Source organism: Osmerus eperlanus, chromosome 19 (assembly GCF_963692335.1).
Source record: "Osmerus eperlanus chromosome 19, fOsmEpe2.1, whole genome shotgun sequence".
NCBI classification, from domain to species: domain Eukaryota; kingdom Metazoa; phylum Chordata; class Actinopteri; order Osmeriformes; family Osmeridae; genus Osmerus; species Osmerus eperlanus.
In genome coordinates, this window is record NC_085036.1 from 5,721,790 (window position 1) to 5,738,964 (window position 17,175).

Here is a 17,175-nt window from a genome sequence, read left to right on the forward strand (position 1 = left end):
GGGGGGCTCCGGGCTCCCTACTGCTCCTGTGGTTCTCCGGAAGGGTGGGACTCGTGTTTGAGGTGGTTATGGTGTTGATGAGGGCAGCTGAGATCCACAGGGAAAGTGTTTATCACTCTGTCTCTCCTTCTCTCTGTCTCTCTCTGTCTCCCTCGCCCTCTCTCTTTCTCGCTCTCTCTCTCTGAGGAGGAGGAGGAGGAGGTTGTTTACGTTCCCTTGCTGCCCTGTGATAATGGTCCGCTGTTGTCGTCAGTTGGGTGTCCCGAGGGGCGAGGGCTGTCCGTCTCTCTGCTACGTGTCGTCTCCAGCTCCCTCTCTCAGGGCCTCTTCACATCGCCTCGTCTCAGGAATGTGCCCATTGTTTTCCTCTGCCAGTGTCACATATCTCCCACACTCTCTCTCTCTCTCTCTCTCTCTCTCACACACACACACACGGCCTCCAGTCAAGTGTTCGCTTCTCGGCGCTCGCGGTTTGCCGCCTCCCTCCGTCCTCCCTCTCTTCCGCGCTTCCGTTCTTTTTTCCCAAACTTCGGTTTGTTATTCCTGACCGCCGGCTAACCTGCCGTGAAAGCAGCGGAGCGTGGTGTTCTGCACTCTTTCTCCCTCTCGCCCTTCGAGTCACACCCCCCCTCCCACTCTTTTTTCCCTTCTTTCCCTTCGGCCACTTCTCCCTTTCACCTCTTCTCAACAAACCTACCCCCCCACCTCGGATACCGCTCACTGGAGCATGTCCAAGTTGTTGCCACACTTTGCCACACTGCATGTGTGCTTGTGTGCTTTTGTGTGTGTGTGTGTGTTACACCCCCCCCTAACTCATGATACTCCTGATAATCATTACCATGCCAGAACAGTGTAACAGATTGACCAAAAATAAAATGTGTTGAGACTCCCGCTTGTGTCCTCACACACATTCCGACCCTGGCACCTGTCTGGACCCCATGACTGTAGCAGAGGTGGTTTGGAACCACACCTGCTCATGATTAGGACTTCCCCTTGTCTGATATCCATTCAGCCTTAATATCTCCCAATGACCACACGGATATCCTCTTGGTCTAGTGGCAGAAATGTTGTGTGTTGTGAGCAGGGCGACCCAGGTTCAACGCCAGTTCGTAACCCCACACTCCAGTTCCACAGCTTTACCCTCTAATCTGGCAATAAAATAACTCCATGACATGTTTCTGCCATGTTCTAGAAGAGTGCTAAGTGTGTGAGCGAGTGGAGAAAGGCGGGGAGAAACCCCTAAGGTGGGAACAGGAGTTACTGACTTGTTAACCGAACGAGGCGTTTTGGAGAATTCACTTGGAATGTTAATCTCACTGTGAAACGTTCGGCCCGGTATTCACCATGCTCACAAGTCAGATGCTTATCTCAGGGACCAGTGACTTAACGCAACAGTTGTGAGTCTTGTGTGTGTGTACCAGTGTGTGTTTGTGTCTGCCGATGTGAGTCTACATTCATACACCTTAAGACCAATAGAATGTGGACCCGTCTCAGTGTACAGACACCTACTTGTTGAACCTCTCAATCCAAACTTGTGGGCATTAATATGGAGTTAGTTCCCACTTTGTTTCTATAACTGCTTTCGTTTTTCTAGGATGGCTTTTACAGACGTTGGAACACTGATGGGGATTTGCTTCCATGACTGGGCAGAAAGTACCACAGACACACTCCATAACCCTATGGGCAGCCTTCCCAGAAGAGTGGCAGCTGTTAAAGTCACAAAAATGGGACCAACTCCATTTGAATGCCATTGGTTTTGGAATGGGATGTCCAATAAGCTCATATAGTTATGATGGTCAAGCATTCACATACTTCTAGCCATGTAATGTCTGTGGGACTGTTTGTATTGAAAACATAGGATGAGGCAACGTGCGTGTGTGCACGTCAGTGAAAACGTGTTTGTGTAGGTTTTGATGTGAGCGAACATTTGTGTGTCAGAGTGTACGTCTATGGGAGAGTGTCGTGGCTGGTGTTACCTGTGAAAGGTATCCAGACCCCCTTGTTGAGGGTCTTCAGCCACTCCTCCCCCTGGCCACAGCTGTTGGACAAGAAGAAGTAGGATCCAGGACTGACCAGAACATCCCTGTTTCCACCTAGGGAAGGGAGGGAGGGAGAGAAAGGGGAGAGTGGTCAGGGAGAGTTGGGGAAGGGGAGACAGAGCGGGAGAAAGGTGGAGGGAGGGAGGGAGGGAGGGAGAGAGGGAGGGAGGGAGGGAGGGAGGGAGGGAGGGAGGGAGAGAGAGAGAGAGAGAGAGAGAGAGAGAGAGAGAGAGAGAGAGAGAGAGAGAGAGAGAGAGAGAGAGAGAGAGAGAGAGAGAGAGAGAGAGAGATAGAGAGAGAGAGAGAGAGAGAGAGGGGAGTGAAAGAGAAAGGGAGGGAGAGAGAAAGGGAGGGAGAGAGAAAGGGAGGGAGAGAGGGAAAGGGGGGTTATGGAGGGTACGGGAAGAAGATGGAGAGAGGGGGAGGGAGAGCAGGAGAGTGAGAGAGAGTGAGAGAAGTATCCTCAGCAATAAGAGTAAATATACATATGGCTCTAGACTCTATGATAGAGAACCAAACAAGGTCTGCATGCATTGGTATGGTTCAAAGACTTGATTAGCCTGGAGATATATCTGTGCCTGTCATAGCAGCCAGGAGGTATTTGTGGTTCTGTGTGTGTGTGCGCACGCACGTGTGAGTTATCAGAAATTCAGAGGGAGTCCAGACTCCCTCTGCTGGGCAAAACAGCCCGATATGACTGACACACAAACGTACACACAAACGTACACACACACTTACATGGAATACACACACATGCATGCACATACACACAACCACACCCACAAACAATCACACGTGGACACAAACACACATCTCTCTGAACGTGCTCGCTCTCTCTCTTTCCTCCTCACAAACACACCCGGACACAAACACCTGTCAATCTTAAAGCCCAGGCCCGTTTACGGGGCCTCATGTAAGTCCGTGGAAACATCAAGGAACAGTGAGGAAGACAGGGAACTCCACAACTGATGTTAATCTAGTATAACTTCTCTGTCATGTGAGGGAGGCTGGTCACGGTCATGTCCTCCTACGTGTGTGTGTGTGTGTGCATGTGTGTGTGTGTCTGTAAAGCATCGGCTGGACACCAGCCCAGTGGGAATCTGAGCCCCATCTCATCTCCAAGCACTTTCAGGGTCCACCAAGGGGGAGACAACCTCATCGATTTTCATAATTTAATTAAAAAAGACACTCGCGTCTGAGCCTTTTTTCCCTCCATTTTTTTCTCCCCTGCGGGGTTATTAATCATGTTATGGCTCACTTCCTGCAGCAATTAAACTATGCTCTCCACTCTCTTCCTCACAGTCCCCACAAGAGGAAGAGAGAGAGAGAAAGGTCATTAATAATTTGAGTAGAGGCATTTTTGTCAGCACCTGCCAGAGTTGTAAAAACAGTCTAGATAATTAGCTTATCTGTAGCTACACTCTGTCAGTGTCCAGTCTGTACAATAGGGACAGTGCTGTAGGCCGCTTCTGTTGCTGTTCTCCACTGTGGTCTCGGGCCCGTACAGGAGAACAGCCTTCTTAACCGACAGAATCTGCTGCAGCCTGTCAACCCAACTGGATGAAACAGTGTCTGTCCGACTGGTTCTCCGACCACCTCATTCTCATTTTTTCCCTCTCCTGTCCTCTCCTCTGCTCTCTTTTTTTCTGTGTTCATTATTTTGAGTGCCCCCACCCCCACCCCCTGTCCGACATCCGTCAAGTTGCCGGTGTAAATCACATGATTCGTTAGCACAGCCTTTGATCTCCTCACCCTCTCTCCCTTTATCCCTCCCCTGCCCCCTTCCCTATCGCTCATTCCAATCCCCCCCTCACCCTACCTACAAACCCTGGTTGACCCGTCACATCGTAACAAGACGCTCGTCTCCATCCTGACCCGTTTCCCCCCCAAACGCATCCCCTACACCCCTCACACCCTCCTGTCACCCCTCTTATATAGTCATCATGCACTGATGTCATTCAAGGGCACCATGACGCATCCTAATCCATTACACTACGTCCTAATCCCCCGGGGACCCCTCAAATCATGTTCTGTACGTGTTGGGGAGGGAACGGGCGGTGCATGAATACATGTGTGTGTCTGTCTGCATGCACATGACAGGTCTGCTGATATATGTGTGTGTGTGTGTGTGTGTGTGTGTGTGAGAGAGAGAGAGAGAGAGAGAGAGAGAGAGAGAGAGAGAGAGAGAGAGAGAGAGAGAGAGAGAGAGAGAGAGGAGAGAGAGAGAGAGAGAGAGAGAGAGAGAGAGAGAGAGAGAGAGAGAGAGAGAGAGAGAGAGACATTTTCGCATGGCCCACTAATCCCGAGGGGATGTGATCTAACTCTTTTGTGTTGCCTTCTTTGTGTCCCACCAGCCCATACAGTCACAGGATCAGTCCAGCACAGTCCTCAATGTTCTGCATGCACAGTAAACTTCCCTTACACTCGTGTAGGGAACTCTGAACAGTATCTTCTATCCGGAGGTCCACGGGAAACACTAGTACACAATGCATCTGGTTCATCTCTCATGATTGAAATGAGGTTGGAGATGTTGGAGATGGTTCTAAAGTTTCAGTAGCCACTGCCACTAACTTGTTCTACAAGCGATTAATAAACGCTTATAGTCCCTTGGTGGACAATGAAATTGACGTTGACTGATGCTGGGGTTGCTGGAACATGTCCATGGTTGAGTCTGTCTAAAGATGCCGGTGGTATTGGAGAAGAGGAGGAGGATGATGATGATGATGATGATGATGATGATGATGATGATGAGAATCATCACTACGATCATGAAGATCATGATAACGAGGGAATTGCTGATGAGTCATTGCTGATGAGGCTGAGGATGAAGGTTCCGCCGCAGATGAGGAAGATGGCTGGTTGGTCAAGCTGGCCCCAGCACTCACCTTTCTGTGCTGCTCCGTCGTACTTCCAGGACTTGAAGCAGGTGAGTCCCATACTGCAGGTGTGTGGGTCCAGCTCCAGAGATCTCCCCTACCAACCCAGCCTAGCCTAGCCAACGCTCTCCTCCAGTAGCCACACTCAGATCGTCCATGGTAGCCATCCAAGTGGGAATTGGCGTGGATTCACACTCCTCTACTTCCTGTTGACGGACCTCCTCCCCCCTGCTCCTACCATCCCGTTGCCGTCGACTCCCTGGGTGAAGACGTCCTTGTGGAGCCAACGCCGGCTGTCCCGCTCATTCTCCTTCTCCACTCTTTCGCTCTCTCACTTTAACCGTTCCCCCCCCCCTCTCTTTCTCTCTCTTTCTCTCTCTCTCTTTCTCTGTCTCTCGCTCTCTGCCTCTCGCTCAGTTTTTGAATCTTGTCCCCCCCCTTTCCCATTCTCCTCACCTTCCTCACTCTGCCATCTCCCACTCCTTCTGTCTCCTTCCCTCATTCATGTCCGTCGCTCCCAACCCCCCTCCTCCCCCCGCCGCCTCATTAAAACCCCCCGTCCCGTTAGAGTTGTGTGTATGTGTGTGTATGTATGGGGGGGGGGGGGAGTTGGACACACAGTTGAGGGGGGGGGGATGTAGGGAAGGGGGGCTCTGCAGCAGACGAGATCCTGCTCGGCCGCACACATACGGAGCCAAAACGTGGCCTCAGCATCCCTTCCTCCTCCCCCCCTCGCCTCTCCTCATCCGTCTCTCTCCCTTCTCCTCCGCCAGCTGTGATTACTTCTGCACCGAGTCGCTGGGCAGAGGCAATTTCCCTAATGTACCTTCCCACCCCCCCCACCCCACTCCCCTCGACCTCCCCCAGACCCCCCCCACCCCCCCCCCCTCTCCACTCCTTGCATTTAGTATAATAGCCATCGACGTGAGTCTCCCTCACATACACACACATGCGCGTGCATGACTGAGGAGGCAGTAAAAAGGAGAACGGACGGCCAGCGCGTTCAACTTTTGAACCGTCGTCCATTATGTTATAAGGAGTCTCTCTCCCTTTCTCTCTCTCTCTCTCCCCCCCCCCCTTACCCCCTTTCCACCCTCCATCCCCACCCCCCGTCCCACCACACACACACTCCACCATCGCGGTAGATTTACAGTCCTTGCCTGGCAGATTCTCAGGGAATTATCGATCCTGAGAAGGGGAGAAGAGAGCTTGACTTGGATTTTGGTGACGGGCGTGGCGAGTGCTTCTGCCGAGTGGAGGCAGGCAGGCTCCTCCTCGTGCTCCTCTGCCTGTGGCTAGTCCTGGGCCAGAGGGAGGGACGTGGGCCCACACCAGACTGGGCATGTCATTAGATGAGGGTGGCACCAGGACTCCACCATTTTAGACGGTGATGACACCTGTGTTTGACTGGGTAGTAGGATTATTTTTTTTCTGGGTTCATGCAATATGACTGGACCGCACATGATCCCAGTTATCAGGCAGGATGTGTTCCTTCTCTGTAGGTCTAGGCCTGGTACAAACCTCTACTGAGGGAGAGCCTTTTGTCTCTCCCATGCTTCTGGGTGATCTAAGAGCGATTCCGGTTTCTGCTTTGGTTACAACATGGGACAATTCCAATTACCACTGAGAGCTTTCACCCCCTGCTGTGTCAATAAACCCAAGACAACCCGATACACTCTTCATTAAGGGGCTTTGTGTGTGCGTGTGTGTGTGTGAGGATGCTCTTCAGAAAATGAAACCAGTCAATCTACCCTGACCCCCTCACTCCCGCCCCACTCCAAAACCACCTACTCTTTCAGTGTCACACATACTCGCACAAGCACACACACACATTCTTCATTCTCTCTGTGTTTTGCCGCTCGACCTTTCACTATAATAAACTAGCAGCACCTACTGGTTTCATTTTCATTTTTCATCAGCCTGCATTAAGGTCTTAATCCCTAATCTCCCTGCGGTCCAGTTTAGTCCAGTCCATCTCACCACGCTTGGAGAGTTAGTGGTCAACTGGTGGATTTACTTTATGACAGATGCATTGATTGGATTTAGCTTACTGTCTGATGTACTTACCGTCAAATGTTAAAAACTCAATATATCCTCTGGATGAGTGTATCAGTTTTTCACCATCTCATATTTCTTGATCTTTGAGATTTGTCTGATTGCGACGTGGTCCATTTGTTTTCCCGCAATTTTACTCTAGAGGGCAGCATCACACTTTTCTGGCTGAACCTTGGTGTACTGTGTACTAGGCTGAAGTGGCTCATGCTGGTTGTGGTCGTTTTTATCCAGTTGGTATTTCTTTCTTTGGTCAGGATTAGGCTGATACTGGATGTGTGCTTTGTGGAATCAAATGACTGTCCATGTTGTGTTTTTGAAGCTCTGTTATCTGTTCTGTCTGGTATTCTACCTCCTGCTGACTGACAAGACAAGTCAGTTGATGGAAGTTTATGGTCCAATTCATCATTACTGACTCTGAAAAGTGAATACGTATGCTGAGTTTGGGAATCAGACAGGTCTCCCTCAATAAAGAAACAACAATTTGTCAATTAAAAACCTAATTTAATTTGTGATAGACTGGAAACATTAAGAGCAGTTTAAAGAGCACTGTAAAGTACAATTTGAACACCCCCAACACCACCTAGCCCCTACCTTACCACCACCCACTGTGGTTAGGTGGGGGTGGTTAGGTGGGGGCTAGGTGGGTGGTGGTTGTATGTTAACCCACGCAACAACACAATAAAAGCACTGCTTAAAGAGGCAGTCCTTACCACAAGGCTGTCGGAGAGAAATCTAACAAATCATTTAAACGTTCCTTGCCTTCGAATAATGACACCTTGTTTACGTTAAACCAGCTTTGTTGACAGACTTTGTATCTTTCTTCTCAAAGGCCACATTTAATGGCAAACTTATTTATAAAATAGAGGGCTAATGTTAGCTAACGCAGTGGTCATAAACATTGGAGTCTTGCATGTCAGAGAATTGACTATGCCTTCAGCAGGGTCGGGTCAGGGCAGGGCATTAGTTTGTGTCAACACCATCTGGAGAGTCTTAAACTCTTCACAACAACAACTAAAAAGTTAGATGATTTTTTTTGCAATTCTAATACCCATATGTCACCATGGGTCATGTGTATGGGTGAACAATATTCAATATTCTCCAGTTTCATACATGTACGTATGTTCATACGATATGCAAACGGAATTGTTCACATACTGCACTGCTCACTTAACATCTAAATAGACATTCAGAAAGCAATGTCCACTAGGAGTCAGGTCAGTGAGCAGGTGTTTACGGGTGGTTTAAAGGACGGGGGAAGGATGGGCGCAGGCGTGTGGATACCAGAATTTGGGGCATGCATTCTGGTGAGGCTGATTGATTGTGTAACAGCTTACACAGCAGAGATGGTGGACATTATCGTGAGGTTGAGGTGGGTGGAGGAGGAGGTGAGGCCCCTCTGGGGGGTGATGTGTCCAGAATCGGCTGCTGCCCTTAGTAGTACAAAGATGGGTAAGTCAGACAGAAGTGACCTGTTGGTGGAGTTGATGGTGGTGTTGTTGATTTTGGAGAGGGTAGAGGTGGTAGTGCAGTTTTGCTGGGTGCCTGTTCCCACAGGTGTGGTGGGGAAAGAAAGATGAGATGAGGCAGATGAGGTTTGCGAAGGAGGCCAGGACAAAAGAGAATGAGGATATGAAGGTACCATTGGTAGGGCATCGATAAATGTGGTGTGTTGGTAGCTGGAAAGAAAGGTTATTCCATCATCGAACAGGTGTGTTAGGAGTGTGTAATGGAGAGCAGGAGTGAGGATGTGGTGTGGAATAGGCTGAATTTTGGGAACACAGCGTTGAATGCAAATGTCATGGGAGAGGTCATGATGGCTTGTGATTGGTGGAGGACATTAGAACATGTATTGTTGCACTGCGAGCTGTTTGATTTAGACAAGGAGAGGTTGGTTGAGAGGGTCAGGGTGGTGGAAGAGGGACGGGGTGTGATTTGGGTGGTGGTTGGGGGTGGAGGGAGGAGCGAGGTGGGTAGATTTCTTAAAAACACTGAGTATACGAATATGGTGTACTGTACGGTGTTTGCCCTGACTGACCACACACTCCTGCATAGTATGTTGGTGGTGTATGTGTAACGGGGGTGTAACAGACATGGTCTTGCTCCGTCAGAAGGCTTCCTGGACCGATGTTCGGGCTCAAACACGCCACCTCTGACTGCCAAGCGCAACCACTACCAGCTACGCCAAAGAAAAGCTAGCTCTTCGTTGACGCGGGTGGCCTGTTACATACATGAGGAGTGAATTTCAACGATTCACAGCGGTTACATTATGCACCTTTAAGTTGGCTGTGATGCATCAATCAAAGAAGAAGAAAATGAATGCAAGATATGTGCGATGCTGATGTTCTTGTGGCTCAAATATATGAGGTCATACACACACACACACACTGTATGTACTATACTAAATAATCTGCATATGGTCTACTGTTATAGTCAAAGATTGACACTGAAATCCCACTGGCAGTAACTGGTATTTGAGTGGAACGGTGAAAATGGGCTTCAAGAACCTCCAACTTCACGAAGGTGCTTCAAGGTGATTAATTTCAATGGACTTTTGTTTAGATGTTACTGCTGATAAGACCCCCTATGTTCTGTCAAACACAGTAATTAACACACAAAAATTGAGATATAAGATCAGCAACGAGTCAAAGCAAGTATTACCCCCCCCCACCCCCCCCCCCCCCCCACACACACACACACACACAAACATACACTCAATTTTGACCTTTGGCCAGTGAGTGACTGCCCTTTGACTGGGAGGGGCAGAATGGTCTCAGATTCAGTGTTGGAAACCAAAAATTTATATTTATAAATATTTTTCTGTATCAATAAAACTAAATTGTGTTATATTCGTATTATTGTAATCTTTCACATTGGCTAAAAGACAACTTACTTATAAACTCAACTTTCCGTGCATCTGCCAACAGTGTCGTGAAGACACATTTTGCCTTTGTTCCTGAACGACAGTCGCCATTTTGCTCGTTGGCGTCGTAAACATAACGAGCTAGCAATCTAGCAGAGCAAGCTGACTTCAAATATCATCTATCTGGAGAGTACAGTGTGTCATTACAGAACCTGAAATAACCGGTTGTTAAGGTGGGGATATTTTTATATTTAAGAGAGAAATGTACCGCTCTACGTTACGTCAAACTCGCTCGCTGCCTTAACAACACACCGTACAGTAACATAGCCCAGCTAGCCTAGATTTGACGTCGCCATTGACATTGTATTGGCTACAGCTTCGCTACTGTATGTAGCTAGCCAGCCCTATGATGCTAGCTCAGAAGGCTAGACAGTACTTACTAGCAAGTCAGCTAACAATAACCAGCGACTCAAGTGTTTTGTCTATTTGCATTTTGCCACACTATAGCATTATCTACTCCAACCTCCCAATACCACGGAAGCGACAGCTTGGCTACTAGCTACACACTAGTAGCCAATGTGACTTCTTATCTTAACTAAATGTTTGCAACATCACGTAATTTAGCTAACTAGACTTGGGGCTAGATTGTTTTGTCAGTAGTTCAGGCAGGGACACACCTTAAGACAAGCTATTGATTTACTGGAGCGACCCGGCGGTGACTAGCTTTTCCAGGGGTCAACATTTATTGAGTATACGTTGCTAAAATGTACTCTATTAAATTCAATCACACGTAATCAAATAACCTTTTGGCTGTGTCCACAGCGGTGTTTACGCTCACATCTAAGAGGGTGTCAATCTATGATAGAAGAGCCATCTTCTCACTAAGGAAATAGGAACTCCTCTATCCGAGGCTTGGGGCACGGCCACCTTTCATTGCAGCTGGCTTCGTATCAACAGCGTAGCTATATCAATAGGAATGCTTGGGGATAAGCTTTCTGCATCGTAACATTTTATTGCATTCAATGTGTGGGACTCCTTGTTTGGCAGATGCGGCGGTCGAAGCGGCTACGCTCGCCCGATGGCTGGGTCCAGGAATACAGCTGGGAGGAGAAGGTGGAGGTTCGCAAACGTCTGCGGCGAAGCTCCCAAAGCGGTGACAGGGACAAGAAACCCCTCAGGCAGTATCACCACTTCAAAACTTACGAAAGGTAAAGTGTGTTTTGCTCAACAAGCCATTATCATGTTTTTGTGATGTTATTCTGTGTGGTGTACAGGCTGGTGAAGTGGACAGGAAAAAAATGTGTTCCTACGTTACATCAATGTTCAACTCAACATAGAATGTCTGGTGGACATTGTCAAAGTCTGTGAATGAATCGTGTCGTGAAGGAACATTGCGTTTATCATTTAGCAGATACTTTTGTCCCCAGTGAAGTATAAGTAGTTCCAGTAGAAAGTACTGCAATGTAACTGCATCTCAGCGACTAAATTATATAAGAAGTGATTGGTGCCTCTATGTTTATGTTTCAATCTTTCAAATGTTTGGCAAACGTTTATTTGAAGCTTCTTTCCAGCTGTGTGCACGAACGGGCCTTTGTAAGGTCCCAATATTGTGTGATCCCCAGGATTGTGTCATTTTCCAAGTCATCCACAAATGCAACAAGATACATTTAAAACGCACAGCAACCACATCATAATTCCTGCTATAATTGTTTGCTGCCTCAGGACATATGGAGCACGATGTCATCTCCACTGCTTTCCTGTGAAGGATTGAATCTTAACCCTCGTGCTGCCTTCGGGTCACATGACCCAAAGGTTCATAACGAACCATTGTTGTGTTTACCCAATTTTACCCAATACAAAAACAAATAAAAATTATTTTCTTTTAACCATTCCAATGTGGGGGGTCTGAGACAGCCCGACAGTTAAAAGAAAATGCTTCACTTTGTTTTTGTATGAGGTAAATTTGTCGCAATACGACGGTGGGTCACAATGACTGATGGGTCAGAATGACCCGAAGATAACACAAGGGTTAAGTGAGTGGCAAGAGTGCGCTGTGAGGTCGTGGGATATTCTGTGGATGGATTTACAACTAAAACATTGACAGGTGCAGGCATCCCAGTCAGGCATGTTGTGAGAGGAGAGGGTCGACCAGGCATAGCCTAGGCCCCAGCACGAAGGGAGACCCCTTCTGGAAGACACCCGATGCCCATGGTGCCTCAGAGGTGAACACACAAAGTGCCACCCGGCGTTCGTGCTGAAAGGGGCCGATGGGGAATTGAGTAACTTCTGCCACCAGCGTGTCACCACCCCCCGACCCCGTCTTGATCCTGCATCCTCTGGGTTCACCCTAGCGGCGCTCTCCTAGTCAGTACTGGCGCCTGCAGTGGGTGGCTGGGTCACAGCATGTCTGTTTGCAGGGTGATATGGTAGAGTTATGTAGAGCAGACTCTGATCCTTGTCTCGATTACCCGTGGTTATTTAAAAGCTGTGATATCGAGCCACGGTTCTGCGCGCGCGCGCGCTCACCAGCCCCTCCTCCCCCGTGTCCGCAGGTGTCGTGTGGACCCCGGGAGGCTGGAGGGCAGGGACCAGCGGGCCAGGGAGCCCAACGGGGCCCCCACAAGCCAGGGGGCCCACAGCGACCCCCAGGGGGAGCCGGCCAGGGCCGAACCGGCCAGGGACGAGAAGAACAGGGACGAGAAGAACAGGGAGTGGCATCATTACAGCAAGTCGTCAGCGCGCAGCGGCCGGAGCCACAGGAGCAGCCACACTCGCCACCGGTCCAGACGCCATAGCCGGACTCAGTCGGACTCGGTATGCCCCCACCCCCCCCACCCCCCTCCCTCCTCCTCCTGCTACCTCTCCAGCTGCACTGCCTGCTCCGTCCCTAGGTGCTAGGATGTAGGCCTGCTCTAGGCAGTAGGACAACTATTATCTTCGGTTGTTGGCGTATTCCGAACGGTTTCATTATTTAATTTGTAACCTTACAAAAGAACATATCATCTCATCTCAAATAGCTTTATAGTTTGACCCAAAGTAAGAATTGGGCTTTTCTTGATCAAATGGACAGGTTTTGGACCTGTGTCATTTAGCTGAGCCATCAGGACCCAGGATGATGTAACTGTCACTCTAATATAATGTCACTACTTCTTCTCTCGTAAAAAAAAAAAAAAAAAAAAACTTCCTGTATTGTTTCATGTCTGAAAATGTTGTCGCCATGTTTTTCTTCTGTAACACACACCATGTGGTGCCACCTGTGCGTTTCTCGGGATGCGTTTGAATTGTCTGCTGCTGCCGCCGCCGCTGTGGCCCTGCCCTTCCCTGGGGGGCGTCCCAACTGCACGCCGACGAAAACCCTCCTCCCCCTCTCCGCCGACGAACCCTCCCGGGCCGACGAACGCCTCCTCTTCCTGTCCCTGGTCCCGGCGGCTTGTTGATGACGATGACGGTGCCCGTTGCCACCCCCCCTCCTCCACGCCTGCCCCGTTCGGCGCCCCCCCCTTCTCGCTGCCACCCCCCCTACTTCAGAGGAACCAGAGAAGGAAAAAGTCCCGGAGTTTTGAGGATGACGAGGAGGGTCACCTGATCTATCACAATGGACTCGTACTGAAAGCAAGATGTACAGCACACCCACCTCTTTTCCTCTCTTGTCTCTGTATATAACCCTTCTCGTTTCATGTTTCACCAGAGTGTAGGCTAGCTTTGGGGCGTTTCGGGGGGAGAGGCAAAATTGGCCCTCCCCCCCTCTTTAGTGAACTGTATGTTGTCAAACGGTTGAGTTTTCAACACTCTTTGTTTGACTCCATCTGTTTCGTTTCTTAAACGAGGCCAGGTTAGAAAGATCAGCTAGTTTAGCTCGCAAGATCAGCTAGTTGTCTAGTTTCAGAATTGACTAAAACCAACGTTAACCTGTGTGTGTGTATCTTGCTACATCGAGGCGACAGCTAGTCTAGTCAGGTTGTATGTTCAGCAGCTCCATTCTGCCGTGCTGACTGTGTGCTCTCACCCTCCGCAGACGAGATTGTGTCCACGCTAGGAGAAGGAGCCTTTGGGAAGGTGGTGGAGTGCAAAGACATGATGAAGTAAGCGGCAACACCTGTGCCCGCACCTTTTATAATTCATATTATTTTTCACTGACCCTGAAAATGGGATTATTGTGATCATAAAATGCCTCCCTGTCCCTGTGTTGTCCCTGTCTCCTTGTTCGTTGACAACCACCCCCTCTTCCAGAGACGAGTACCGTGTGGCGCTGAAAATCATAAAGAACATTGACCGCTACCGTGAGGCGGCCATGTCGGAAGTGGAAGTCCTGGAGGAGATGAACTCCCTGGACAACGAAGGCAGATTGTGAGTCGACCGAGGCTTCACCAAACCGACACTTAATAATAATAAGTGACATTTTTATAGTGCCTTTCCCGAGCTCAAGGACACTTTTCAATGCTAATACAGTACAAAAACATGGACAAACACGAAATGTAAAAAGCATCAAGCAATCAAACACAGAAAACACTCGAGAGACGAGATCTAGGGACAGAGGAGTCCGAGCCCAGAGGACCTGAGAGAGCGAGTCTGGTTGTAGGGGAGAAGCCATTCACTGAGGTAGAAAGGTGACAAACCGCGTAGTGATTTAAATGTTGGGTCAGATGGCTGAGCGGTTAGGGAATCGGACCCTACTTGCCTCGGGGGGAATGTCCCTGTACTTACTGTAAGTCGCTCTGGATTAGAGCGTCTGCTAAATGACTAAATGTAATGTTTGCTAAATGTAAATGTTAGCCAGTGTAGTTCAGACATGATGGGAGTAATGTGAGCTGACATCCAGCGCTCACCTGAGAGCAACAAGCTCTGGTTCAATCCAGGAGAGGCTGGATTGAACCAGCCTCTCCTCTCTCTTCCTCTCCTCTTCCCCCAGTGCGTGCGTGCGTATGCTGGACTGGTTCGACTACCACGGTCACATCTGCATCGTGTTCGAGCTGCTCGGCTTGAGCACCTTCGACTTCATCAAGGAGAACGGATTCCTGCCCTTCTCCGTCCACCAGATCCGTCACATGGCCTACCAGATCATCCGAGCCGTCTGCTGTGAGCTCTGCCCCCTTTTCTTATCGCACATGCTGCCTTGTGGACAGACGATTAGATTTTATCTGTGTTATTTTTATATTTATCTTGCTCAGTCTACTTGCCGTTGTTCTTTTCTAACTTGTCTGTTTCTGTGCGAGTACCAAAGCCAAATTCCTTGAATGTGTGTATACTTTGCCAATAAAGCTGGTTCTGGTTCTGATGCTAACGTCACCACACAGAACTACAAAGCCCCAGATAAATACCTGATGTCTATCCAGGAAACAAGTGGCTGATTTTCTCGTAGAAACGTTCTCTCAAAATACTTCATATGGTTACATATCTATGTATGTTCTGTTGTCTCTTTAGCTATTTGGGGGAGTTGGAAGTCTAGGTTAGTTCTGGCAGCAAATGTAGTGTACTTGACAAGCTGAAAGTCACACTGCGTTTCATTGGGTGTGTTCCAGTCCTTCATAGGAACAAGCTGACCCACACTGACCTGAAGCCCGAGAATATCCTGTTTGTCAGGTCGGACTACGACATTAAATACAACTCCAAAATGGTAAGTTGTATTGCGACATGTACACCAAAGATTGTGCGCTATGTGGTGGTGTGTGTTCCTAACCTGTTACCCATGGCACGTGTGTGTGTGTGTGCGTTCCAGAAGCGCGACGAGAGGACGCTGAAGTGTTTGGACGTGAAGGTGGTGGACTTCGGCAACGCCACGTTCGACCACGAGCACCACACCTCGGTGGTCTCCACGAGGCACTACCGCGCGCCAGAGGTCATCCTGGGTGTGTAGACACACACACACACACACACACACTCTCAATCTCTCACACACACAAACTATTCTAAGGTGGGTCTAAAGGTATACAGTACCAGTCAAAAGTTCATGGGAAAATGTGGCCAAACCTTTGACTGGCACTGTATATATATTTTATTTTACACCTGTGTATATCTGTTGAAGTGTTTTGTGTTCCCCTGCTCAGAGCTGGGCTGGAACCAGGCGTGCGACGTGTGGAGTCTGGGCTGCATCCTGACAGAGTACTACCTGGGCCTCACCCTCTTCCAGGTAGCCAGGGGACGATAGAGAGACCACAGCCGACCTCTCACCTCACAATTGTACGCGTAGCAACACCCTTTCGGTCCAATGTGGACTGACCCTTCTCTCTGCTGTGTTTCAGACCCATGACAGCAAGGAGCACCTGGCCATGATGGAAAGGGTTCTGGGCCCCATACCAGCCCACCTGCTACAGAAAACCAAGTAGGTCCTCACTTCCTGGACCCGTGTATAAACGGTGGTCAATGATCATGCAGGGGGAGCGTTCGGGTTTATCTGTCTGAAATAGCCTCGTCATGCTTCCCACGTAATCTGTTCTGTTCCAAGACTGCTAAATGGAAACTTGGAGGTGTTGAATTCCCCCAATGAGAGTCATAGACTCGCCGGTAGTTGCTGTTTGGTTGGCGCTCTGCTTTCGAAGCCTTTGGGAGAGCCGGTTTGAATGACTTTTTAATTTGACCTCTCTAGAAAGCGCCGCTACGTGCATCACGAGCGTCTGGACTGGGACGAACACAGCTCCTCAGGACGATACGTCCGGAAGCACTGCAAACCCCTCAAGGTACAAACCATGTCTTTTTCTCTTTAGAGCGCTCCTCAGAAATGGGAATCCTGCCGTTTAAATCAAGTCAATTTGAAATGAGTCAAGTGGGAAATGGCCCTCTTCGCCGCATGCGAAAGCCAAACCAGGTTTAGCGAGCCAACCGGCTCAGCCTTTGTCTGCTGTGTAGACCCACAAAAATTGTACTGGTGTTAACCCCCGCTCCCGATTCCCCCCCCCCCCCCCCCTCCCCAGCAATACATGTTGTCTAAGAGCTGGGACGACGAGCAGCTGTTCGACCTCATCCACGGGATGATGGAGTACGACGTGTCCAGGCGTCTCACCCTGGAGGAGGCCATCTGGCACCCCTTCTTCGATCCTCTTAGGAAAGACCGTCGGAAATGACCCTGGCCTGCGCGCCCACGCTGTACAGAGGGGAACCAAGGCGTACACGCGTACGCAGACACTGCAATTTCTGCTCTCCAAAGGAGATTCGTACAGACTGCATCAGTCCTCCTACGAGATTACCTGTCTGTTGACTTGCGGCTGTATGTGTGACTGTTTTCTAAGCTTCTATTTATGTACTTATTTTCTTTTTGATGATCGCTGTTTTGATGATTTGTGATTGTTTAATAAACCTGTTCATGTTCTCAAACTTGATCCAAGAAGTGGCATGCTTTCTATTCATGACA

At 49.1% G+C, this 17,175-nt stretch overlaps 1 protein-coding gene across 3 annotated transcripts; it reads left to right on the forward strand.

The window, feature by feature from the left end:
* The first annotated feature begins 9,906 nt into the window (after nt 1-9,906).
* On the forward strand, nt 9,907-17,143 carry clk4b (CDC-like kinase 4b). Of its 3 annotated transcripts, none has more exons than XM_062485258.1 (13): nt 9,907-10,063; nt 10,878-11,038; nt 12,383-12,644; nt 13,359-13,449; nt 13,846-13,912; nt 14,061-14,177; nt 14,707-14,906; nt 15,350-15,444; nt 15,547-15,676; nt 15,875-15,957; nt 16,070-16,149; nt 16,414-16,504; nt 16,739-17,143. In XM_062485258.1, the coding sequence occupies exons 2-13, from the start codon at nt 10,878-10,880 to the stop codon at nt 16,886-16,888; spliced, it is 1,527 nt and encodes a 508-aa protein (XP_062341242.1). In that variant the 5' UTR covers nt 9,907-10,063; the 3' UTR covers nt 16,889-17,143. The 3 variants fall into 3 exon arrangements, with proteins under 3 accessions (XP_062341242.1, XP_062341243.1, XP_062341244.1); XM_062485259.1 differs by having other exon boundaries at nt 9,908-10,063; nt 14,740-14,906; XM_062485260.1 differs by lacking the exons at nt 9,907-10,063; nt 10,878-11,038; nt 13,359-13,449 and having other exon boundaries at nt 12,626-12,644.
* Nucleotides 17,144-17,175: the final 32 nt, after the last annotated feature.